Here is a 27,303-nt window from a genome sequence, read left to right on the forward strand (position 1 = left end):
ACAATAAATTAAAAAAAAAAATTTGTAATCGCAAAGATTCCAATTAGTGTTCCCAATGTGAATTACTCCTATCTTTGGTTTTAAGTGTTTATGTTTTTATATGACCTTGAAGATCTTTTCCCACGTGGTGAGGCCTGTGTTATTGATTTGATAATAAATCAAGTTTTTTTTCCTTTCAATTATTTTAGATTTAGTATCTTTCATTTTATCCTCTGTAATTTCATTATATTCTAGTCGATAGTTGTTGTGTTTGCTGTTGCTCATGTGGCCGGTGTATTTAGAGGTATAAAAGGTGACAACTGGATTGCATGGCAATTTGTTATAATTTTAGCTAATTCCCGCAGTTGCACCTGTCTGTTCCCTGCGTGCACTAGGCAAGTGCAATTGCACTCGGTGCACGGGATAAATTTAGTAATGGTAAAGATGGTTTTATGATCGAAAACCTTGATAATTATATACGTAACATGTACACCGACGAGCACCTGGTTAAATACTATCCAGGTTATGATGTAATTAGTGGTCGTTTAGGTAAATATGTAGAGTCGCGGTATTTGCGAAAAAAAAGTGCTAAAAATCCGAAAATACTTTTATTCTATGCTCTTTCATTTCCTCTTTTTAAATCAACCGGCGGAGATAATAAATTCCAAATACTTATGGAAATATCGAATTTTTTAATTTTCATCACAATACGTGTGTATTCATGCGGCTTTAACATTTGTTTCTTGTTTACGAGTATCTATTATTATTTTTTTATTGGAGAATTTTGTCACGCGACAGTTCCGTGATTGGCCAGTTTTCAAATGAACCAATACGTGATTATTTATTCATTTATTGTAGCGTAAGTAATAAGTGAAAAAAACAATTACGTGAGTTCCTACTGTTCTTCCTTTGTCCTGGTTTGTTTGGTCAGGTCATTTACATTATAAATACTCTTTTTATTTAACCCGGCGGAGATCAGAAATTCCAAATACTTTAGGAGATATGGAATTTTTTAATTTTCATGTTGTGCACTGATGCGGCGTTTAGCGAGAAGCCTACGATTCACACATCCTTCTGGACATACCCGAATACTCACGTTGGCAAGCCTTCTTTTCTTAAAATTAGCAAGAAGTAATTAAAAATACTTTAAAACATTGTAGATGGTTGGTTATATTAGGTAAGTATAGGTACATTAAAAAAACTGTAAAATCATTTTATGGTTGCTTAGCAAATAACATTTTAATATGTAGCTATCCAGCGCTAGGAAACCGTTTACATGATTTCACAGTATTTTTAATGTAGCTATCCTAACCAAATCAACCATCCACAATGTTTTGAAGTATTTATAATGTAGCTAACATAACCTAATTGACCATTAGTTTTCATGAGTTACATATTTATTTACAATAAACAAAAAAAAAAAAACCGAAGATGCACGATCGGGCGTTTGCCTCTCGTCTGTTGAAAGAAGGCTTGCCAACGTGAGTATTCGGGTATGTCCAGAAGGATGGAGTGAATCTTTTTTTTTTAACGCACATTGCGAACTTAAGGTTTGTGACAAAGACCATGAAAATCACACATTTGAGGCTATTAGCGCCTCTGGTGCAACCTTTATGATGATTCGCACTCTAGTATTAATTTTTATTGATAGTACACACATGTATGAAGGTCGCTATGTACCTGCTCTATCGTTATATTCACATTTTTTGTTGTAAAAATATAAAAACATGGGCGGAAATTGCCGTATTTGCTTGAAATGACTTAGGCTGTTGTCCCAAGCTCCCTGACCCGGACTGCAGGATAGAGCTAACTTCAGTTCAGTTATTTTTTCACTATTATGCTTTTTCAGTATCGCAAACTATATTAGAATTCCCCCCCCCCCCCTCCAAACTCTAATTCACTTAACCAAAGCAAATGAAAAACACACAACACACATCTCACCTTACACATCAAACAAAATTACATAAAATTACACATCACAAACATTTAAAAGCCATAAAAAAAATTGTTACCTTTCTCAGCATTATGGCAATAATCATTTTGTCACTATTTTTCTTGAGATTATAAATTTACACCAATTTGCCATTCCTCCTTTTAATTTATACCTTATCACGAAACATAACCGTCTCTTCCCTTGTCACTGCTGTAATCACAACCACTCTCTGTCGCTACACTGTACCGTTATATTATTTCAATATAAAAAAAAACATGACTTTTCTTCTTTTCTCGTGACTACTACATTCATTACTCCACATATCCAATACATTTCTTATTACATACCTACTTAATGCTTATTGTGTACTTATGTATTCAATTTATAATTATATTCAATTCTACTTATTAATTCACTCCTTATTTAACAGATGGCTACTATCACTCCAAAATTCACACTATCATTCGTCTTTTTTTTCCACAGTACTATTTTTTCTTTCAATGTTTAACAATACTACGTACTATATTTTCCTTTGTTCCACCATTCAATTAATAATAATTGGCCAACTTCCATGACGTCATTCATTTCCACTCTGAGATTCTCAAGCAATACAAATCCGGTATCGAATAATAGACTTGACCCTATTTGTGCAATGTTCTTCTTGGTATTTTATAATTTATAAACATGATGGTAGTAATTCCGTATTTCCTACTGATTTCATACTACATCATAACTTGCTTTCCCAACAAAACATTATTTTGCGCTAACAACACATTCTACTGTGCTCTAATTGGTGCTTCCCTTAATTCTTAAGGAAAAAGATATAACCGTCTCTGTTGAATCTTAAGTCATCATATGGTTCGCACACGACCCGTCAAAATTTCTACACGACCATTCTACTAGTATACATAGAGTCATATGTTAAGTGCACGACTACATACGTAATTCTTAATTCATAATTCTTAATTTTCAATTGTAAACCCAACTTAACGGTTCACTATCCATCTGCCGCTTTCAGAATGCAGAAATGTAACAAATGGTAACCAATAAGATTGAGTTTCATAGTTACAAAAACATTAATTTGTTGCCCCCCGGAAGGGAAACAAGAAAGGGTTGTGTTCGAGCGAAACCAAAGAAATGGCTTGTGAAAGTCGCACATTTTATTATCTGCAGATAACAAAGATAAACAGATAAATCCCGAGCACTCAGTTGGTATTGTGTACGTGTTGTTTGTTTCTGGACTTGCTCAAGGACACGTACAGCATGTGCCTATCAACAAAAACATTTTGATTATTACCAAATAGTCTTAGATTAGCTTTAACATATAGCAAAATTTATTATTCTCAAAAATGAACTAAGTGAATGATTATGTTTACACAATAATTATTGCCTCCAATATTAACAATAGTACGACTAAAATAAATAGAAAACTCACATACATAAAACCAAACTAAGCCAAGTGAGTAACATTTTAAGCCTACAATATCTGTGGCATACAAATGTTAAACTGACTTGAGGACAATAATGACTTTTAACTGAACCAAATATTTACAATATTACAAACCGTTACGAACTTTAAATTAAACCCTCGAGGTGAAAATTGGTACGGACACTCGCACCTTAGAGTTTGAAGGGTGTCCTGTCCCGGGCTCATCTCTTCCACCGGCACGCCTGCTGACCCAACAGCACTCGTGCTGGACTTGGATCGCACGCTTCCAGACAGGAGCGTGCTGCCCCGACGACTGCGACACAGACGCGAAGAACAGGCCACAGCATGTCCGTCCCCGTCACACTCAAACCAGGGGGCACACCCTCGACACTCGTACACAAAGTCAATAATAGTTGCCTCGGGGTTAGGAGTCACTGTCGGGAAGAAAATCAAAGTCGGGTATATCATTACACTGCCATGACTTGCGAGCCACAAACCAACCACCGCAGTCACACACATAAGCCACTAGTATTTCCTTCAGAGTTTCCGCTCACTATCTTGTACTCGCTCAGCGAACAAAAAGTGACATATCAACGGCGAGCATTTTCATACGTTGAGTGCTACCGTCCACCTTCCACAGGTTCCGTAACAGTAGAGCGACTTTTCACATAAAACTCGCCCGCCGAGTTCCCAACTCGGTCCATGAGTTGACGCGCCAAATCGCCGATGATTACCTTCTTCGCTAAGTCGCTCTCCGTAGCACTGCACTCCGGGTCCCTCCACGACAACTGAGATAAGTCCTATTTCCAAAGTAACATGTAAGTTGAGGTTACCAGTCCCCGAGACTTAAGTCCACTTTCAATGTCTGATGCGTGCTGGGCATAGTGACGTTTCTGGTGTTCTGGCTGGGCGGCGGCAGGACGATGATCGTGGCGATGTGCTTCGTGCTCCTTCCTCCAGCACTCTCCGTGCTCTGTGCTCTGATTGGGGATATATATACTCCTCTGACACTCTTCCCCTTCTTCCTCGAATCACCCAGAAGGTCCGAGTTACTCCGACTTTGGTGGAGACGAAAGGAGGGGTGGCAGTCATGTGGTCACCCCCACCACTCCACTGCTTCAGCGGAGGCGTGCGAAACCAGCGGCAATAACTTTCGTGGTTGATTGGCCACCCGCAGCACATGGGTGTTTGACACCTGGAGCTCCCAGAACAATGGCATCCTAGTTATGCCATTTCATGCTGACGGGGAATGTGCCGAACCCTCCCGAGCCACAGAGAGTTTTTCTTTCTCGATGAGAAAGCAATTAGAAGTTGGAAGCGTCGTAAGGATTAGGAGGGGATAGTGAGGCGTCGTTGCTAATAGGATTAGGCATGTATAAGGAATGGACCGCGCCCCATCCGTGGGTTAACTGGCACCCGCCTCCCGCCGGGAGCAGATCCAGGGATGACCTGAGGGGGGCTGCATTGTTCTTTTAAAGAAAAAATGCCATAATTCTTTAACGTGATCAACTGTTGGCGTACTCAGAAAAATCATATAACATAAGTAATTACTAAAATATATTTTACAACTTTTCATTCTATTTTTCTCTGATAGCCAATTCCATAGCTAATGATAAATATTGAAAATTTACCTCTGTAATGCAGCAAGGTGTGATGTTTATTTTGACTAACATATTTTCAAACAGTTCTGTTCACAAAAGAGTGTTCTTGCCCTGATAAGCATAGTCTGAGAAGACCTAAAAAACAATTTTTGGATATGTTGTGTTACTTGCATACTTGTTTAGTGGCTTATTATAAATTTTGATTTAGAAATCTTTCAACATACCTCTTTAAAACTGATGATCTCGGATCCGTCACAGCTGTTACGGTTCTCCTGTAGATCAGCCTAAAATGCACATCACGGTAACTCATCACCGGACACAATTAATTGTTGACATACTGTTTTGTTGGCTGAAGTGTCTGTAAAGATTTAATGCTGTAACATAAATAGCAGTAACTTGTTTACTTTAGGTATTAATGTGAGTTGTATCACATTGCTCTGAATGGGTGTTGATGTGTTTGAATGAAAAGATTTTAACAGTGAATCTGCAAACTGTAGAATCATTTTAGGTCAAAAACTAAGAATATCACAACTTACGGCAAGGAAGCATTATATTGATAAAATTGAAGATATCAACTAAATTTTGTCATGTCTTATTTCTGTAGGTCTCTTTTAGAAAAGTTCAAAATTACTGCAATTTTCTTCAGAGCTCATTGTTGAACCAACCAACATGAAAATTGACAGCAGAATTGAACAATCGAGCATCAAAAAAGAATCTTATGTTTATGAAGATGTTAGTTTTTGGAAAAGTATTTTTCGTAAAATTTTCCAAGTTACTCTTTAACACGAATATGATCAACAATGTTATATACAGATAACCAAATAACTAAAGAAGGTAGCCATTAAGTGGTAAAGAAAGTCAAATGTGTTTTACGTACAAGCTTTCTCCACAGTTCTATTAATACTTGTAGCTTCAAAGGTTATATCATGTGCTGTATGGTATTGTAACATTTTTAAAGTGGTAAAAAATGTTTGGAATATGGGCTAAACAGTAAACACTGTACATATGTAGAGTGTTTATAAAAGTTTATTGCTGTTCATAGTTTCATGTTTTATTGCAGATGGCACAGGTGTATCCAGGTATACAGTCCGCCTTTGAAGTCTTCAAGTCAAAGGTAACTTTTAGGCTTCCACAAATACTTTTATTTTGTATTCAATTCAAATTTTGAATTGAATAACACAATATTCATGAGTATTGAATATTTTTAGAATTGAATTTTAACGTTAATTGAACTACATCTCATAGGAGTCCAAGGGAAATTGATTCAAATTGCAGTAAAATGAAAGATTCTGGGCAGGCAGTATTTTAGATAGCAGCCAGGGGTTTCTTTCATGAATTTACATCGCGCTGAACGGGAATGTTGCACATGAAATAAATAAAATAATTTAACAAAATTAATTTTGCTTAATTTTTTGACATGAATTCGATGAACGTCTTACTTGACGGTCAGATGGCTACGCCACCAAAAACATGTACATTGCAGAGCCTATAATTCAGAAACTATAAATGGTAGGCAAATAAATAAATTTGCATTTTATAAATCATTATGGTGTAACAATTATTTATACTTGGAGCCTTCTGTCTGCCTTTTGAATGTTACTTTAGCTATTATAGGCCTCATTCATAAGTTATCAATGTGCAATAAATAAAATAAGATTTAAGATAAGATTTGTATTTATTTCATAAACAGGTTAAATTTACATCATTTTCTTACATCTACTCAGATTTATATAGAGTTTGATGGCTGCTAAATTGTGATTCCAAACCACTACATACTTGGCCCATCATACACAAGGACTGGCTAACTGACTCCATATCAACATCAGAATCATTATCAAACAGTTTTCTGCATTCCCAATCGCTTCTCGTTAGGTAGATGGCTGAGGCTCGTTCGAGCACAATTTCGCACCTCATATGGGGGCTCATTTTGCCTCACACTGACTTATTTCTCTCTGCTACTTTTTGCCTTATTCGATACCTACGACACTTATCAGCATTTTTAATTACTTCTGCTCGGGCGATTTCACTTTTTTCTTTATTCATCATAACCTGTTTTTGCTTAGGCATTTTGCAATTAATAGCTCAAAAACCAGAAAGTTATTAACTTCATAGTTATTCCACTCAACTAGCACCACTCAGTGTTCACTCACAAACAAATTATGGTTTAAAACAAGCAAATCTGTATGATACCCTCAGAGTGATAGCTCTCACTGGCTTCCATCCGACGCTCCCCACCAACGCTCATTACGTCATCACTGCAGATGTTAACCAGAGGAGTCATACGTAACGACCACGAGCGAAGATATGTTTACTTCAACCATGTAGCTTTCGTAGTTTATGAGTTTTAATCGGTGTTGAATCCTCAGCCAACCTGTCAGAAATTCACATCAAAAGAGAAGAATACACTTGGGACCTTAATAAAGAGATTTTAAATAAAGAAAATTTAAAAAAAAAACCTGTATGCAGTATTTGTTAGGAGTAATTTCATGAAAATGGAATGGAAGTTGAAGAACGGAATGTGAGACAAAGAAAATAACGTGAAAATAATATAATGCTTTGAAAAATTTAGGATATTCTTATTCAGTTCATAATGACACAGCATATAACTTAAATTCTGTATAAAATGTAAATGTTACACTAAAAATGGTAATGCCTAGAATTATGTGATATATTTTCAGAGATAAAATTGTTGTTTTGTTATGTTATGTTAATACTTAATGTAGGTCAGTGGTGGTATCAGGATTTTTTTTTCTGCGAGAAATAGGGAATGGGTGTTAAAAAAAAATATAAAAAAAATTTGAATTGAAAAAATGGACATTACTATTGAAAATAACACACGGGCTGGGCGGTGTGAAGTCACTGGTGGAAGCATGTAGTAGCAGTGCAGTTCACGGCGAGGGTCTCATCACATCTCCTCGTCAATGACCGTTGGCTTCAACTGTTCTGAACTACTTGACTTAGGGCCACATGGCGCTCAGATGCCCTGGAGTCTCCCAAACACGGGTGGTATCCCTCCCAGGGATGTGGTGTATGCCAGATGCAGACACAATCAAGACAGAAAAAAAAAATCATGGTAAACACAAGTTACGGAGTGAAACCTCTGTAGCAAAAGAACTGCTTTATCAAGCCCACATAATGAACGTACATTAACTTTGCAGATTGTCTGCAGTGTTCCCATTAAAAGTAAATTTATTTTCTATAACCTGATGAAATTCTGAGTCCGGGAAGGCCTTGGTTTCATAAATACCTTCAGCATTTGCTACACTCAGCATCCTGTGAATATTTCCAACTACATTAAAAAATTAATAATTGTCAAAACTGCCATTTTTGTTTGTTTAGTCAAGGTTTATGCAGTTATATACATTGAAAACTGGTGTAAATATTATTAAACAGGTACATTAGTAGGGTAAAGTAAGGTAATTTCGTGATAAAATTAATTTTTCGCTAATAAATATTGTTTTATTCAAGAATTACTATCGTATTTGGGCAAAATTTTTTAACATTTGTGTAATACTAACATTATAAGTAATATACTTACCATTATATACATCTTTTCAACACAAAATTTAATTTCAAATTTTAAATGGTTTGACAGGTAATTTCGTGATATAGGTATCTAATTTCGTGATAGGGGTTAGGCAATTTCGTGATACAATAACAATACAAATATTTTCAAACAAATACCAACTATAATAACAAATAATATAATTTTAACTTGTAACATGCATTCTAATTGCTGTTTTCTTCATTTCATCATTAAAAAAAAAGGTTCAAATAACCTTCGAAAAATTAGGTTTAGTCTAGTTTATTTAGATGTTTACCTCGCTCAACTCACTTTCAGCATTAGCACAATTATCACACATGAAAACTAGTTCCCCAGAATCAGCAGGTTGGCACTCTTCGTGATAAGGCATCAAGCAATAACAGCATTGTACCCATTTAGCGCCATTTCTTATTTGAACGTCTCTGAAATAACTGTTCCCGCACATACCACAGATCCAATCTTCATCAAGAATTTGGACTTCCTTTGATTTTGTCTTGCATTCGCGAAGTTCTGGACCAGATATGGACGGTTCTAATGTTGGTGTCGAAGCTTTTGAAGTTGATGGGACAATCTTGGAAGTTGATGGAACAGCCTTGGAAGTTGATGGGACAATCTTGGAAGTTGATGGAACAGCCTTGGAAGTTGATGGAACAATCTTGGAAGTTGATGGGACAGCCTTGGAAGTTGATGGGACAATCTTGGAAGTTGATGGAACAATCTTGGAAGTTGATGGAACAGCCTTGGAAGTTGATGGGACAATCTTGGAAGTTGATGGGTCAGCCTTGGAAGTTGATGGTGTAGCCTTAATAGTTGATGGGACAGCCTTGGAAGTTGATGGGGTAGCCTTAGTAGTTGATGGGACAGCCTTGGACGTTGATGGGGTAGCCTTTGTGGTTGATAAGATATCCTTCGATGATGACATTACAGGATTCGATGTTGGTAGGGCATCATCTAAAGTTGAAGTGGCAGGTCTCAATGATGCGTATTTTATTGACCCCAAGATGGTAATTTATCCTACTGGAGTAAGGCATCTTGCACTTGAGTCTCGCTTTTTCTTTCCTTTGTTAATGAGGGTGTCTCTTGACATTGATGGCAGGACCAAGATCTTGTCAGCTACCAATATCTGATCCTTTTCCGGCTGTTCTTGAGGTAGAGGCTTGTTCGTTAGTTTGGAGGGTTCAAAAGCTTCCTTAGGAATAGCACACTTGTTGAATGGAGAAATTCCCGTTTTCTTGAAAGAATTTGTAATGTTCTTAGTACAGAAGCTCTCAATAAAGGCAGTATTCATAATCGTATGAAAATTTGTTCTATTTGGTTTTTCCATTGGATTTTCCTTCATGTAGGAGTTAAGACGTTGACCCCAATGCGATTTTAGGGATTTGTAAACTCCTACATCTAACGGTTGCAAAAAATGAGTTGTATGGGCTGGGAAAGTAAATAAGAAAATCTGATTTTCTTTCGCAAACGAAATAACTTCAGGGTTAATATGCGATGCGTGTGAATCCATGAAGAGGATGACTGGTCGAGCAGGAGGAATGGAGGCTACAAAGAACTGGAACCATTCAAAGAACAGATCACTGTTAATCCACCATTTTGGAGACAACTTCACTATTGCATTAGGCAAACAATCTCTCTTTAGGTTATCGTTCCACCTGACACCTTTGAAAATAATCATAGGCGGAATCCATGTCCCATTTGCGCACACACATCCCAAAAGTGTATGTGATTCTCCCCTGTCTGCATAAACTCTCTTATAAACATATCGCTTTCCCACTGCTGTTACAACTTTGTTTGCTTTCACGACATACGAAAGACCTGTTTCGTTACAGTTCCAAAGCCTATCAGGTGCTTCTTTGATATCCAATCGGTCCAGTTATTCCTCTAATTTAATATAAAAATCCCAAATGATTTCTTCATTTGCCATAGAAGCCCTGTATGCTGCAAGGTTTTCTGGAGCTCTTAATGAGAGGTTGTACCTACTCTTGAAATTTGTCCACCACCATTTGCTAGCACTTTCACTGTCGGAATTTAATAAATTTTCACGGCCGGCACTTTTTGCGAGTTCATATGCTACTTTCCTTACTGTAGAAACAGTTAAACCAAATCCTAACTCTTGCATCTCTATGATGTAATTATACAGACTAATTTCTAGGTTTGAAGTGAGAGCGAATGGTCTTCCTAGTTTTGGCAGAGGTTCATTTCTGTTTTCACAGGGGATATTTTTTAGATAGTCTCTTAGTGTACTCCATGGCACACCCATTTCCTTGGAGGCTTTATAAAGTGAACAATTTTGTTGTTTAACTAATTCAGCAGCTGCAATTAACTGTCTGGAGTCATATTTGCTGTATTTACTTCTTGCTTTATTCATCATTCAACTGAAAAATAAAAAAAGAGCCAATGTATTTTTGTGATAGCATATAGGTAATTTCGTGATATAGGTAATTTCGTGAGACACTATAATTAGCTTTCTAAGTGAAACTAAGTTATTGTAAACTTAATTTACAACACAAACTCTCATAATGATTTTGTTCTAACAAGCTTAGAAAACTTACAAGATCAATTCATATTAAAGGCTTTGAAAATTTATCTTTAGCAAGGACAAAAATGCTAAGAAACGCCATGAACAACATAAGCAATAACAACTGTATGCAGAAGTGCAAAATCATAAAATTATTCACACTGTAAGAGGTTTATATTCTCTACAAAACTGTGTATTAAATGCTAACATACCATGTACATGGATCCTTTTATGAATATTCGAAGTTAAACCTGCAAAAGAGTACTCATATTTAACGAAACTTTGCTCACTTTTACGAAAACTTTTGTTTTGTGACGTTGACGCATTCCAAGACATGAACGATACATACCACACTATTTAGCGGAGAACGCTGAAACTACCAGACCAAAATGCAGCTCCAAAAAACCACTGGTATTTTCGTTACAAACGTCATAAAAAATGTCACGAAATTACCTGTGTCACGAAATTACCTTACTTTACCCTATTCTTATTTCTACTTGAGCATAAAGGTTACAGGTTACCGAGTCACCCATCAGTTCCATCGCGAGTTGTAATGTAAGGAATGTGTACATGACATTGAAGTCAGCAGTGAGACAGCCACCTTAACACGTTGACCGGGACTTACCCAGTTCTCCAAGACTGGTCGAATAGAGACACTTCATCATACCAGGTCGTGAGACGAGATAGGAATTTATTGCATGGATTGATATATGCAAGTTGGTATCAATAGAAAAGTTGGAATTTGGATGAAAAATTAAAAAAATAAAATAAAATGGGTTATAGTATTTCTAACTTAGATGTCATTTGAAAGAGCAGAGCGTACAAAACCCATCAAAGTTTCTTGCTATGTGTTGTTTTATAATTATTTATAATGTGTCGCACATTCTGTTTGTTGTCAGGCTCAGGTTGCGAAGAAGAAAAAGAAGCCCAAAGGTTCGCCGGTAGCTGCAGCGTTGTCGGAGGCAGGAACCAGGATTCGTCGGCGCCCGGGGCGTAGCGAGGATCACTCCGAGGTCTCTAACAAGAAAAGAAAACCAGATTCGTTGGTTAATGGCATAGCTTTGAATCAAGAGACAAATAACGTGAACGGTAGTCGTGTGAAAAAGAACAAAATAAATAAAAAACTTAAAACAGTTCAAAAGGTTGCAAAGAAGAAACTAAAAAAAAATAGTTCACCAAAATCCAGGAAGCTTGTAAATGTAGAACATGAAAGTTATGATAATTCTGTAGAAGAACCTGTTGAAGTGCCAGTCGGTATTGTTAAAAATGGGGACGTAGGAACAAGGAAGAAAAGAAAACTGAATGTTACAACTGTAGGCATTAAAGAGAGTAATGCTGTGAGAAAGAAGAAACGGAAAGTGTTGGGGAGTGAAGGGAAGAAGAAGGCAAGGAAGGAGGCTGGGGGCGACAGCGAAGCACAGTTGTCGAAGGCAGACAGCGTGAAGGAAGGGGAGCAGCTGTTTGCGTGGCTCATCGACCCAATCACGCCCCAGGACTTCTTCAGGTACGTCTTCCCTGGGACCTTACTGCTGCTTCTCCCGAGTTTATTCCACCTGTCCATAACCTGCCAGTTGTCTTTGAAAAACCAGCTTTTTCAAAGAAAAATGAATTAACCCAAAAATAATTTTCGTACCTGCCATTCACACTTTTTTATCTTCCTGAAAAGCATTCAATATTATTAGAAGTTTTTTTTACCTTTAAACAATTTTATTTCCTAACGCCAAGTGCAAACCAAATGTAGCCCCATTCGAACCCAAAGGTAATTTTTTAAATTTCGTATTGAGGTGTATATTTATGTTTAAATTCACATGTTAACATTTTCCCCCAAAATTTGTATGAAACTTAAAAGTTCAACATTTGAGACCATTAATTTGTAAATTATCCAAGGACAGTCTGTGACTTATTTAGTGTCATGTTTTGCAACTACATTATTTGTGTGTATGTAAGCCCCTCCTTAAATGTCTTCCTGAAGGTGCTCCTAATGTAAACAGGATATTTGTGCCAAATTGTACTTCATAAATGACATTTACATGCTTGTCATCTGTGTTGAGGGAAGATGAGACATTCTAGTTGTCAGTTCTACCTACAGGCTAGAAATAATAATACTAATAAAAGAATATTGGATAAAAAGGTCTGTCAAATTCAATGAAATTTTTAAAAGATCAAAAAAAAGTCTATTTACGTTATTTAGAACTAAAATATATAGTTTTTAAATTTTTGGAGGTGAGTCTGTTTCTTTGTCCGTTGGTTTGAGCATACCTCGAAAACTGCTAAACATATTTTGATGAAACTTAATTTCTTAGCAAGGTCTTTGGCTTACTTAAATTGTTATATTGTTACGGAGTAAAATTTTATGTTTGGTTTTTTTCCTAATCATACTTATTTTTTCTTTGTAATATATATATATATATTTTCGCAATTCAAAACTATTTTGATTTGTAATAATTCCTTTTTGCTTTTGCTTAAGTTAGGTTCGAGATCCAATTGCTCAACTTTTCTGGATGGTTCAGATTGTGTGAAGCGGGTAGCGAATGTGCTTGGAATGTTGTGACTTCATTCATGTATGGTGAGGGGGGTGTAGCAATTCTCCCTCCTAGACCAGCTGGGCAGTTGGGGGCAGTGATTGGCTAGCGAGCCCTGGTCATGACTCGGTCGTAGCAGTGGAGGTGAAGTGTGGGACACACCCACACGTACGGCAGTGGTGCAATGCCGGGAAAGAAAGGTTGAAGGTGGGGAAAAAGGAAGTTGGGTCGTAGGAGGCTCATGAGACGAGGCCTCGGTTGACGTCAGTTTATAGGTTTGAAGTTCACACACAACGTAATTTACCGATCTTCTCTGCTAGTACAATCTGGAAATTGTAGGGACTTTCGCTAGGTTCGACTATACTATCGCGCAGCATCTGCACGTGGTCTGGGATGACTGTAACTACCGGGCGGGATGAACATGTGTGCGTGGGGATGTGTTGGGATGGCATGCTCAGCTACGGTCCACGGATGCGAACACGTGACACTGTTGTCCTAGACATGCTGAATGGTGGTACGGAGAGTTTGGGAGGAACTCGTAGAGACTGACCGTGGTTTTAGTCGGAGGCGTTAGCCGTCCTAGCCCAAGGGTGATCCAGGGGCCCTGGATTCCGACGTGTGTGCATCCGGCCCCTACGTCAATGGCAGCGTCCTGCTCGTAGAGCTGACGTCGCCTCGCAGGTTGTCCACCACCGAGGCGGTCGTGGTCCCGCACGTTCACGTCCAGAGTTGCGACGCCCTGCATGTGGTAGCCAGTTGGAGTTGGCCCGGTCGGGTGCTGTGTCGGCGAGGGGTTGGACAGCACGCCTGTTGTCGACCACCGGGATCCTGAATAGCTTGGCTTCCGCCACGCCCACATGACCCGAGAGGGGTCATGTCGTTAGTTCCGTGTTGTCTGGTGCGGTGGGGGAAGTGGACTGACTTAGCTCGCCGCCCTGTGCTGCTCATTTCCTGACCGCTATTGCACCGGACAGGCCTGATGCCAATGTCGTGAGCTCGTGACGTGGCCCTGCGTGGCACGGAGCGAAGTGGCACCGACCGTGTCGGCCGGCAGGGACACGTGGGAGCAGCGGCCCCTGGTGATCCGGCGCGGGCAGCCAGACTTCTACCGGATGCTGGTGTCGACGAGTGCCATCCACAAGGTGCTGGAGCGGGACAGCGTGCAGTTCAGCAAGAACGTGGACGTGACGACGTACCGCGCCGGCCGGCGGGAGACGCACAACCCCGAGGGCCGGGCGTTCCCGTCGGTGGTGTGGGGCCACTACGGCGCCGGCTGCAGCGTGCGTCTGCTCAACCCGCAGTCCTTCCACCCGAAGCTGCACCTGCTCAACGCCACCCTGCAGGAGTACCTGGGCTGCTTCGTGGGTGCCAACGCCTACCTCACGCCCCCGCAGTCCCAGGGCTTCGCCCCGCACTACGACGACATCGAGGCCTTCATCTTGCAGCTGGAGGGCCAGAAGCAGTGGAGGCTGTACGCTCCCAGGTACGCTGGACCACAGCTTCCTTGTCTGTCCCGCCGGCTCATCAGGTCTGCTCCAATTACTGCAACAACTTTACTGCCCCATGTTCGCAAATTATGATCCTTTCATATAACTATGTGCTTATTTCTGCCCAACTTTTGTAGTTAAAATAATTGTTAGATTTAAGGAGTCACAGTTTTTACTTCTTTTTTTTTTTGTGAATCAAGGATTAGTTCTAAATATGACATGACTTTTAAAACAATGCATATTAGTTTTTAATTGCAATATTGCTTAAAAACCAATACCTAATTGAAACAAAATGTTGTGAAAGAATCAGAAACCACATGCGTGGAGTCGTGCATGTGTTGAGAAGTGTGTTAAGGGTGATGGGTGGCCATGAAGTTTAGTGTCTGCTGGCAGTGTCGTGTGGCTTGCTTCAGTGCATGCATTAATAAAGTTGGCACTCTGACTTTTGTTGTGATTTATTTGGCGAAAATGTTGAGTTATTGCGATGGCACCAAGTTTGTCAAAAATGCTCAAATTATTTCATTCTGGAGAGTAGCAAATTAATTTTATCAAATGCTTTATACTTCATAAATATACTGAATTTGGTCTTGGCTTGCTGGAAAGCTCTTTGTGTAGTAATAAGCATGTGAGTAGGTATTTGTATACACTCAACCTGTACCCTTCATGAAGTATGTATTTTAATTGGGACCTAAAAATTGTACAGTAAATGTAAGTTTTGCAAGCCCTTCGTAAAGGGATGAAATGCATGGGAATTATTAAAGTTTTTTTTTTGGGGGGGGGGGGGGGGGTTTGTCACATTGAACAGTGATATGAATATCTGAAAACCTCTGTCAGGAATGTGATTTGTGCGTATTCCTGTAGACTCGCCGTGCCAAGCAAGACCAGGGCTAAAGCAGATGTGTGAAGCGGGAGGGCGTTGCCGGCAGGACGCAGCAGGAGGTGCTGCCGAGGTTCTCCAGCGACAACTTGGCGGAGGAGGAGATCGGCCGGCCGATCATGGAGGTGGTGCTGAGCCCCGGGGACCTGCTGTACTTCCCGCGCGGCACCATCCACCAGGCACACACGGTCGCGGCCGGGCACTCGCTGCACGTCACGCTGTCGTGCTACCAGCGCAACACCTGGGGCGACCTGCTGGAGAAGGTGTGTTCTCCCGCTCGTTGCTCCCCGTGGCCCTCGCGCCTCGTGACCAAACCATGCTACTAATTGTTATGATTGACTGGCATTTACGTTATTAATGTCCGCCAATGGATTGTTCATGTTGTGCAGCCTACGTCTAACCTAAACGCTTATAATGCATTAGTTAATATGTTTTGATATGGTCAGTTTTCAGTCCTTAAATTATCACTTACTTTTTTCACTCGTAATGCACATTCTTAAGTTAACCAAATGTGAGGCAGAACTGTCTACCCGGGACACGACACAGGACTCGCCCCAAGTGGAGCTCGCGAGCTTACAGGACCTAACGCTCACAGACTAGCTCACCAACTGTCTAACCACGCATCAGTCTTGGCTAAAATCGTCTTCGAGGTCCGTCCGGTCTCGCACAGAAAGGCTTAACACTTGAGGTGACCATCCTCCGTGGTGAAGTGAGAGCCGTGTGACGTCAAGTGGTTCGTCTCGGCACGCGTCCAGGTCGTTGGGTCGCCAGGGAATCGAAAAGGGGGAAGGGCTAGGGGAATATTCGTCATCCAGGCGTCACTAGCGCACGACAGTCATTGCAGAGAAAGCAGCTAAGCCAATTGTTTGGAGCGCAAAATGTTGTTGGTGAGCAATGTCAGCTGTGCTGTATATGCCACGGGTTATGCTAGAAGAAAAAGTAAACCTAGGTTCGCCCGGGTTAGCTTAGCATTATGCGAGTTTGTCGGGTAAAGTCCGAATGATCACCTAAATAAATTTGAATTGGGTGTTTGCCCCTGTAAATTTGGGAGCTCCAGACAGGTGGTTGGCGCCGTGTGCAGGCGCTGCCGGCGGCGCTGAAGTACGCGCTGGAGGAGGACGTGGAGCTGAGGCGCGGACTGCCACGCGACTACCTGAGCTACATGGGCTCAGTGCACAGCGACCGCAGCCTGGCCGCGCGGGACAGCTTCGTGCAGCGCCTGCACGGCTTCGTGCACCGGCTGGTGGAGCAGCTGCCCGTGGACGCGGCCGTGGACCAGCTGGGCAAGCAGTTCACGCACGACGCGCTGCCACCCGTGCTCACCACAGGTACCGTGCTACCACCTTCCAGGTGGTTTGGGACAACAGGAATCAACATAGTAATGTGAATTGAGTTGAACCAATTCCAAAATTTTTCTCTAATTATAAAAAAGGTAAAATAGTTTAGGTATTATTATGTAAGTCCAAATATAGTGACGATAAATGGGTTGGGCAGGAAGTTTTTGCTTACCCAAAAATATCACTAATTAAGTATAAACAAACAGTTCAATTTCTTTGTTTTTGCAAATATAGGTGCATTAGGGAAGTTTTTGTTTTTAAAGTGGTAAATTAAGGTGGCTAAACCAAATAACTTACCTAGCTGTCAGCTCATGGAAATTACAAATAGTTGAAACTTTTGCAAAAATTTATGAAAATAAACAGTGGCAGATTTCACAGGACTATTGGCACAAGTCCTGTCCAGGTAAAAGATACTTCAGTTGACAATGTTGATCCCAGGCAACCTAAGAGTGAGGTAGGCGATCGCGATCGTGTATGAACATGAGGTGTGTGTGTCCACAGCCGAGAAGCGGTGCTCGGTGTTCGGGGACGGCCTGAGAATGGAGGAGAACGGCAAGCTGTCCAACCGCGTGGACATACAGCTCACCTCCAGGATCAAGTTGCTGAGGGCGCACATATTGAGGTACGGAGCTTCCTGAACGACTGGTCACGAAAGTCTCGGAAATGTCATTAAATGAACAGCAGTGGAGCTGGAAGTCATGGGACTTGAACTGCCAGCAGCCTCTTGCTAACTTAAATTTTAGTTTTTAAGTTGCCACGCTTGGGTTTAAAGTTGCATACGTGGAAATTATCCGAGCTAATATTTTATTTATTTTAACTTCAAAATGTGTTCATTCCTGCGAATTATGAAAAATTTTGTGTTTCATTTGCTTTTGCTTGATTTTGCTTATGTATATAGGTTTAAAAATCACCCTTAGAAAAAAAATAGTTGTAGAAAGAATATGTTATGTTCTTAAGAGGTATTAAAATTGGTTAACTAGGTATTTGTAGTCACTGCGTGCATTTTCCCATGGCCATTTCTTGTAGAAGGGCCGGAGTGGTAAATAGGCATGTGCGAAGGTCTCTTTTTAAATGCGAAGTTGAAGCGAAGCTTATATTGTGAGAAGGAATGTCGAAGGAAAATCAAAGTCGAAGGATTTGAATTAACATAATTTTTAATATAAAAAAATTGTTACATATGTTTTATCATGATTATATAGACTAAAGAAAATTCCATTGTACCAAACATCTTCAAAAAATGTATGTATACTACATAAGTACTGTTAAATGTCTTAATCCACAGGAAAAAGAAGTACTTTTCATTTATTTAAAATTTGTAAAATTCATTCATCTGGTTTTCATTAGTAAATTCCACCTGGCTTTGAAGCGTGTGAGCCAGCTATTTGAGACTTGAAAATTGTCAATTCCAAGCCTTAGTGCCTCCATTCATGCTTTTTCTTGCAGTGCTGTGCCCGAGATGGGTATGTTATTAGAGCGTGCTTGCACAATCCAATCAAAAAAGATTTTTGTCAAGGTCACTATCGATACATTTGCTATATCTTTTCCTCTTCTGGTGCAGTTTTGCAGCATTTTCTTCAATTTTTGCTGTCTTTTATTATTGTGGACAGAGTTGTAGGTGCAATATTTAAGTGTTTTGCAACATCACACTTTTTCTTGCAGTTGTCAACAGCTGTAAGAATCTCTAGTTTTTTTGCAATGCTGATACCCACACTCTTTTGGGTACTCATAACTTCTACGGGTAGGCCTACCTACATTTATACTGCCGTAATACACTAAATATAAAAATATAAACAGGTTATCCACGTCATCACGTCGCCAATAAACAAGCTTCACGAAACGTCACAAAATGTTTACTAGCGTCGGAAACTGTGTGCCACTAGATCTGTTAAATAAATGTTGTATACGTATTACATTTGTGTATGATTGCAAAAGATGTCAATCTGAAATTATGTTTACAAACAAATTATAGGTTAGGTCATCATAAAAGAAAACAAACGGTAACAAAAAACGCATTTGTAGTCGTTTGCCATCGTATAATCCACGTTTTATGTACCTAGCCAGATATGGCCGCCATCGGCCAATATCCATTGCTACAAATTCAAACACGAAAATATGCATTTTGTAGGATAAATATTATAATTGAATCTTTTTTTCAAGCGTTTTTTAAATTTATAACTCTTGATTATTCCGCATAATGTTATGTTACTACACCAATCACAAAAAACTGACATTTTTTTTATACGAATGAAATTTCTATCCGCACGGTTACCAGCACTGCAACTGCCATTTTACTCAACTATATAAAGAAAACGTCTGTTAACAATTTCCACAAGACCTGTCGTTAAACAAAGCTATAGAAATGTGAATGAAATGAGAAAATGTTTAATATTTTGTGTATTAATATCGGCAAAACGATACGTATTAACGAGAAATTACTGTCCAGGGCTTTGAAAAACGTACGTTATATATTTATTATGCCTATTAATTTGCATGGCGTTTCAAGGGACCGGCGGCTTTCTACGTTATACTGGATTGTACGTTAACAAGAGGGACGTACTAGAGAGAATTTGCTGTATACATAAACGGGAAATTACCCGCTGCAAATAGTGGGCCAAACGTTTCTGGCAAAAATCTTCGACTTTTCCACTCGAAGTTTATTTTTGTCGAAGCCAAAGTCAAAGGAAAAAAATATCTTCGATTCGACTTCGAATACTCGAAGCTTCGCACACCCCTAGTTGTAAATATGAATGACATTGCTGCTTACCCAGCAGTCCAGGAGCTACGTAGAGAACGGGGAGTGAAATGTTCGGGAGACTTTTTTTCATGCAGTGCTTTATCATGAAATAACACAAAATCAGATCCATTTCACTAAAAATGTATATTTACTGGTGAAATAGTGATGAAAGATTTTATATTTACGTACATTTCAAACCCTCGTCTCTCTCCTGGTTTTTGGTGTTAACGGAATTTAGTTCAGCTGCATTATGAACAAACTGGAATTTATTTCTATATTTAGAATATTTATTCACTAGATTTTGTTCATTTTTTAATCGCGACATCTGTTTTGTCTTTCATAAATACTGCAATTAACTGTTTTGTGTGTAGTAAATGGATTGTGATTATGTATGTATACAGTATTACAACTATCGTCTAACATGGCAATAAAGTTATAGTGTTTTCCTGTGAAGTAGTGATGGGAAAATTTTAATGTGAATTTCATTGTTTTTTGGGAGAAAAAGTTAATTTTTCTGTTTTTATATAATTCTGAGAATTCGCCTCCAGACACTCAGAATGCTGCGAAATTGAATTTTAACATAGAACTTACATCAATTTAAATTATAATTTTGTCTGAAATTGGCAAGAAACTGATGACAAATGTCTGCGCAATTAATTTTTTTTAACAATTGTTTGGTTTTTATCAAGCCATAACTAGGGACTGGAAAATGTCGTCGTTTTGAAAGTGCAAAAAGCGGTGGTTTGAATTCTTAAAAGCGGTGTTTTCATTTCGGTGTTTTCACCAATGTGATTTTTTTGTGGATTCCCAAAATTAACAGTCAAAATTAATATGAACATTATATATTGATACAGAGATACTTGTAAAAACATTCTTAAAGCCTTTACAATGAGGAAATTATTATTTACTTATCGTCATATCTGTACATAATTTTAGCTTCTATATTTGTTAGTAATGCTCTTATCAAAAAAATTCACAGTTTCCTGCTTGTCACAGATCATAAAACACAATACATAATATTTACAGCTGCAAAGTTGAATACATATGTAACACTAAACACATAGACATGGCATACAACTAACACACTAAAACAGTGTTCAACCTTCAAAATAGATTTCACTGAGAATAGCTACATTTTCAGCATTAAGGCGCTGTCGTTGGTCACTTAGAACAGAACTGTACTTAGAAAAAAATCGTTCGCAGTCTGCATTTTAACATGGCAACCATACACTTTTCAAAGCACCCTTAGAAAATTCTGGATGATTTACAGAAAGAGACAATAATATTGCAATCAAATCCAGTGATGCATCACTTTTGTCTCCTAACTGTTTCTTCACCAAGAACTGAAGCTCTTTATAGCCTTGAAGCAATTGACTTTCATCGCAGTCCTTGAACAATGCCATTTTCTTCAATTTTTTACCAAGATCTTTTGTTACTTCCGTAATTAAAATCTGTGCAGGGTCAAAAACACTCAGTTCAGAATAAAGATGACTTGCAGGATCACTTGAAATTAAAGCTAGCAGCTTAGTGTATCCATGTGATGCAGCTTTTACTAAGGCAGATTTAACCTGAGCTTTTGCAACATCTCTCCCACACGACTGCAGTGCTAAACTTGTTTCTTCGCCAAAATTTCCTGCTTCAGCAAGCTGCAAAACTTGCTCAACTTTGCGTATGTTACCACACAAAATGTTGCTACAAGGATATGACGACCCTTACAACAACTTCGTCAAGTCAACAATTCCCTTTGCTGTTTCTTTGATGAAGGCAGCCTGCACCTTAACATTAAGGACCTGTTCCTGTGACAAACTTGCCAAATACTGAACTCCAACATTGCTAACTGATGCTATGTCGTCACTCTTCATGAACTCAACAATAGCTTCTATGTAGTCAGCTACATAGGCTACAGACTCGTACCATGAAGACCATCTCGTGAGGACTGGCATTGGGAACAGTGGAACCCTTCCAGCTTCATATTTATCATCCAGAAATTGCCGGAACAGATGCTTTCTCTTTTGAGTGTTCAGGAACGCACTCTTGATTTTGGAAGTGGCATTTTGAAGTTCATGAAGGTGCTTTCCCAGAACATTCAAAATCAGATTGAGTTTGTGCGCCCAACACTGAATCACTACAACATTGTCCGACATCAAGTTGGTAAGTGTGTCAAAACACTTCCCCATGTATCGGGCTGAGTCTGATACTAAGGCCAGGACACTGTCATAGCTAATGTTATATTTGTTCAAAGAATCAAGAATAGCTCTTGAACAACTTTTTGCATCAGCTGTTTCAAGAATGTGGACATCACCTACTACGATTTCAACTTGGTGACTGGCTTCTATAATCTTGAAGATTATAACGAAAACACACCGACCTTGTTTGTCTGTTGTTTCATCGCAGCATACCGCAAGGTGCTTTCCTTTGACCTTCTCCTTGATGTTTTCTTCCCTTTCCATATTTAATCTGGGAAGGTGCTTTTCTCGCAAAGTCTTTACACAAGGCAATGCGCCAGATCCTGAAAAAAAAATTTCCTCAAAATTAAGACCACCATTAGCATAGTTTACTGGCATAACGATGTACTTCAAGTTAACTGTTGTTGTATATTGGGTCAATTGCAATTTACAATACTGGACATTTGTAGTTCAGGAAAACGTTTTATTTCCTAGGTTAGTACTACACTCGTTCAGGTATTGAAAACAAAATGAAAAGTTTGTTAGGTTAGGTCAGCTACTTTTAAAAAAAAGTTAATTGTAGTGGGGATGATTGGTTAGTTCAAGTACATTAAAAACAGTCCGGTATCGCAAACTACAATAGACCTGTTATATCTGAATTTTTACTTACCTTCAATAAATTCATTCATGAAGTTCACCATGTGTTCATTGTTAAGTTTCTCAAATGGTATGTTAGCCTTTACAAATGTTTCTGTGACACGTTTTCCAAGATAATCTGCCGATTTTTTGTCTTTGACAACTTTATTAAAGCATGATGCAACTGATGTTTGTAGTTTTGTAGTCCCTTCTTTTGTTGCTGCTAATGACGCCACGTGTTTTGCCGACTTTAAATGTTTTTCAATCGTGTCTTTTCGATCCCACGAAACTTTCGTGTTGCAAAACTTACACATAACCGTGCTATTATCTGTACAGTAAAACCCCTCCTTCTTATACTGAAATGCTCGATACCTTGCACTTAATTTATTCCGCATTTTTACTCACTCACTAGTCACTATCCAGTTAATAATCTTGTTAACTTGCCGATTTGCCCGTCGGAGTAGAAGCCAAAGTGAACATGACGACAGCAGCAGTTGCACACCAGTGAAAACTATTCTCTTTCAAGTTAATTTTTTTTTTCTTCCGTGGATCCCAAGGAATTAAAAATAAAAGTGTTTATATCCCCCGCAGTCTCCATGTAAATAATTTTTTTTTTTTACCGTCACTTTTTGCCCGATGTATTAAGTAATTTTATTGTTATGTTCTCCGTAATTACGTCCCAAAGTCCCACTCAATGGTGTGTTGATTTTAATCATGAATTTAAGTTACTGGCTAGGAGCGTTATCCGTAGGCCATAGCAGCAAAAAAAATGGCTGCGATGACCGGCGAAAGGAATGGTTTACACCAGCGGACTTTTATTTAATTAAAATGAATCAACGTCCCGTTAAGTGTTTCATATTAAAGCGGATGTTAGTTAATAAATAGAAAATCGTAAATTACTTAGCAATGATTAGCATCGCAAATTATTATAATACATAATAATAATTAATTATAAGTTTTACCCTTCATGTTTTTTTTGGTTAGGACATTTATTTCCTTAGATTTTTATATTCAAACGAACATATTGTTTGTGAATTGCGTCGATGCGTGTGACTACGACTTATTTTTATGATTATGATACTAAATTTATAATAAATAAACCTTTTCGCGCATAGTTTGTTAAAATTCGTAGAAATTTCGTTTTTTTCGCAACAAATGGTATTTTTCGCGTTTTGCACTTAATTTCGCGCGAATTCGTGAAAATTTCGCGATCACGAAATTATCTAGTCCCTAGCCATAACATATGCTGTTCAACTCTTTTAACTGCATTATTTGACTTATCTCAAATGTATGAAATATTACTTGCTTGCGACCTGCGACTTTTGTCGAATGTGGTGTTTTGCAGTAATCAAACTTGTTTTAATTTGGTGCTGCCATCAGTAAAATCAATATCTCAAAGTGTAATGTTTTTTTTCCTCAAAGAAATTCTGTTTACTTATTGTTTTTTCATTTCACTGTGTGGTTATTCTTACCAACAACTGCTGACTTTTCATGATGTGCAAATTAATGGCTGAACATGAACAGTGAAAATATAAATGATATATACTTGACTGGTGTACAAAATCTCCTTTACATTGTTCACTGAAAACTATCACCGCTAATAAAGTGTGAGTAAAGTTTTTTACAAACTTTTTCCGAAGCCAATTTTTGCTAGCAATAGAAACAAATTTGTATGCATCATACTTCTATGAGAACAATTCAACTGACAATTTCTCTCCTCATTCTGGATACCATCACTGGAGACTGGAGAGAATATACTCCTGAAGACATACAGCCAATGACAAATATTGAAAATAGGCATGGGTGTGTGTTGCAAAGCCTCAATAGAGCAATGTTTTTGTGAAACAACGTGGCTAAATTTGACACCAAATTATTGCAATATTTTTTCTTGTGACAGATACATAACTATCAGGTCACTTTTTTTTTTCACTTCGTGGATAATACTTACCAGCTTTCTATAAAACCAAACACCAGATTCACAAGACACTCTTTTCAAAATTTGCCCAGTCATAAACACTGGGAAAGAAACATATCTACAAGAATTTTAAACCAGGCTAGTGGTACAAGTTTTTGAACTTTCTGAATAAATTTTGTAGTGAAACTTTTTTTTTTTTAATTTTTGCATAGATTACTCATAATTTGTTTATTTTTGTCTGCTATTTTTGACTTTGCTTCAGCAGCAATAGTTTCTTAGTTCAACAGAACGTAGTTAATTATTTAGTTTTTCAAATTATTATAATTTCTGCTTTTTTCTCTATTTCTCAGAAGCCACTACACTAAATATTTTCAGTGTGATCATTATTCTAATTCTTGTTATTCGAATTCAATATTTGTATTAAAATAATTTGATATTGTTATTCATATTCAATTCAAACTATAAACTGAAACTAAACAGTCCTAATATCATTAGAACTACATAATCAATAGATCTACGTGAAATTTGACAAAATTTTCATGATAGATATTTAAATATGAGCTAAGCAGTGCAGTAAAAGTGTAGTGATAAATACTGACTATGTATTACATAAATTTATTATAAAATTCGGTGACTGTGATTTGTTAGTGGGTTTGTTCCCCTCCCCCTCCCCCATAAAAACAAATGTCTAGCAATAAAATTTATGATTCAAAGTAGGCAGAAAACAATTATTTCCCACAACTGAGTAATAAAATGTGATTCAAATTATCGAATGATGAAGTGCTAGTTTAATTAAATTCTTGTGTGACTAATCCAACGGTCAGCAACAGGCGGACCGCGAAATGTTGAACCTCGGACCGCCAAATATTGTAATGTATTGTATACCGAGTATAAATTAATACGTGGATAAGGTATACTATACCTTTATTAATTATAATGATAATAATTTTAAGCCACTTAGAATCTAACTTAGTACTTATTCTATTTTAAGTTGGGGCCTAGTTAACCTGTTTTACAAGTACCTAAAACTGACCTGGTTAAAATTTCCCCGCAGTATCCGCACCCCAGCTAAACTACCTGCGGACCCCTGGACCGACGCATTGTTGTACATGTGACGACGGTCGCAGGCTGGTGGTGGAGGACGAGGACGCGGTGCGGGTGTACCACTACGCCGACAACTCCCTGGAGTACCACGGCCACGAGCCCCAGTTCCTGGAGCTGCCCCTGGAGGAGGCCCCGGCGGTGGAGCTGCTCATCCGCTCCTACCCCGCCTTCCTGCCCGTCAGCGCCCTGCCGCTGCCCGCCGACGCAGACAAGGTGCTGTCCTGGCGAGTTGACCCGGCCCCAGTTCCAATAACATGCTTATCTGAGAATTTTTTTTGTATTACAGAGCCTGTTGATATTGTTTAATGAATGCCTCAAACGCAATACTTTGGTCTTTTCCCATTATCTTTGTGCTTTGTGTGCAACACAAAGATGTGCATCTTGTATCATAATATCTTGGGTAGTTTGGTTTAAAACCATAATGGCTTTGATTACAATAGAATATACTACACATTTTATACTATACCTGGTATTAAGTATATTTTCTTCAATTACTTTATGTGGCATTAAATATGTGTTTTTGAAAGTGGGAGATAAACTTTGTTTTCCAGAAAACAAATGTGAAAAATAATACGGAAACAAAAATAACCAGTCCTTTTGTTTATGCTTTACGTTTCGTAATTTTATAGTTTAGAGCAAGAAATAATTGTAAACAATATGAGTAAACTCACTATAATGTGTTTTACGTACATTTAGCCCTTTCCCTTTGTTAAATTTATTAGTTCATTACATATTTGGCATGTGCAACAAGCATATAATCATCTACCAGTATTTGCCGTGCATGTGTTACGGTGAAGAAAATCATCTTTCCTTTCTTTACTTGATGCTGCGGTAGTCGGTGCCAGCCACGTACAGCAACGTACTCTGCCGTGAAGCCATCGTTGCCTGCTGAGCGCCGGCTTGCATGTCCGTCTCGTACCAGCGGCAGCCGTTGTCTCTACACACACCGCGGTGCTGCGTCTCCTCACGCATGCAACAAGCACTTGATGACCAACCACATAATTGAATAAAATACTGAACTCACATTAAACCATAGGTGTTAGTAAAACTGTACAAGAGAAATATTTTTAAAAATATGTTATAAAAAGGTAATAACTAAACTATAACGGCCAGATGGCCAAGCCTCTGATACCTTTGCAAACCTTGGTCCCAGCAAAGAGCCGGATATCGGTGGATGTCCTGTACCAGTATCGGGAATCGGAACTGCCCTAATTACAATGGCCAAGAGGTGTGAGGAACGATTGGTGTATGAACGGCCAGACCTGTGAAGCAACAGCAGTTGGTAATGTGTGTGTGTTGGCAGGTGAAGTTGGCCAGCCTGCTGTGGAAGCAAGGCTTGTTGCTCACGGACGGTCCTCTCGACGTCGTGTACGACGAATAGCACGTCACGGCACGCCTCCGCGCGCTGGTCGAGATGTCAGCTGGGGTGCAGAGTGCACTTGGCAGTCACGGGCTGGCGCCGACTCAGTGAGAACAGTAACTGTGTGTTTGTGGATGTGAATAAAGATGAGTGTTAGACATA

The 27,303-nt window shown here is 38.8% G+C and overlaps 2 protein-coding genes across 7 annotated transcripts; one reads left to right on the top strand and one right to left on the bottom strand.

Moving 5' to 3' along the window:
- Window positions 1–27,303, top strand: LOC134539507 (ribosomal oxygenase 1). 6 transcript variants are annotated; one of them, XM_063381587.1, is made up of 9 exons: window positions 1–127; window positions 6,003–6,056; window positions 11,904–12,508; window positions 14,581–15,009; window positions 15,940–16,153; window positions 16,972–17,218; window positions 17,729–17,849; window positions 25,805–25,994; window positions 27,085–27,303. In XM_063381587.1, the coding sequence occupies exons 1-9, from the start codon at window positions 101–103 to the stop codon at window positions 27,160–27,162; spliced, it is 1,965 nt and encodes a 654-aa protein (XP_063237657.1). In that variant the 5' UTR covers window positions 1–100; the 3' UTR covers window positions 27,163–27,303. The 6 variants fall into 6 exon arrangements, with proteins under 6 accessions (XP_063237657.1, XP_063237655.1, XP_063237658.1 ...); XM_063381588.1 differs by having other exon boundaries at window positions 103–283; XM_063381590.1 differs by having other exon boundaries at window positions 106–292.
- LOC134539508 (uncharacterized) lies at window positions 20,664–23,124 on the bottom strand. Its single transcript, XM_063381591.1, has 2 exons — window positions 22,797–23,124; window positions 20,664–22,470 (listed from the first exon to the last, which is right to left on the bottom strand). The coding sequence occupies exons 1-2, from the start codon at window positions 23,074–23,076 to the stop codon at window positions 21,674–21,676; spliced, it is 1,077 nt and encodes a 358-aa protein (XP_063237661.1). The 5' UTR covers window positions 23,077–23,124; the 3' UTR covers window positions 20,664–21,673.

This window comes from Bacillus rossius, chromosome 15, assembly GCF_032445375.1.
Source record: "Bacillus rossius redtenbacheri isolate Brsri chromosome 15, Brsri_v3, whole genome shotgun sequence".
Classification (NCBI taxonomy): Eukaryota; Metazoa; Arthropoda; class Insecta; order Phasmatodea; family Bacillidae; genus Bacillus; species Bacillus rossius.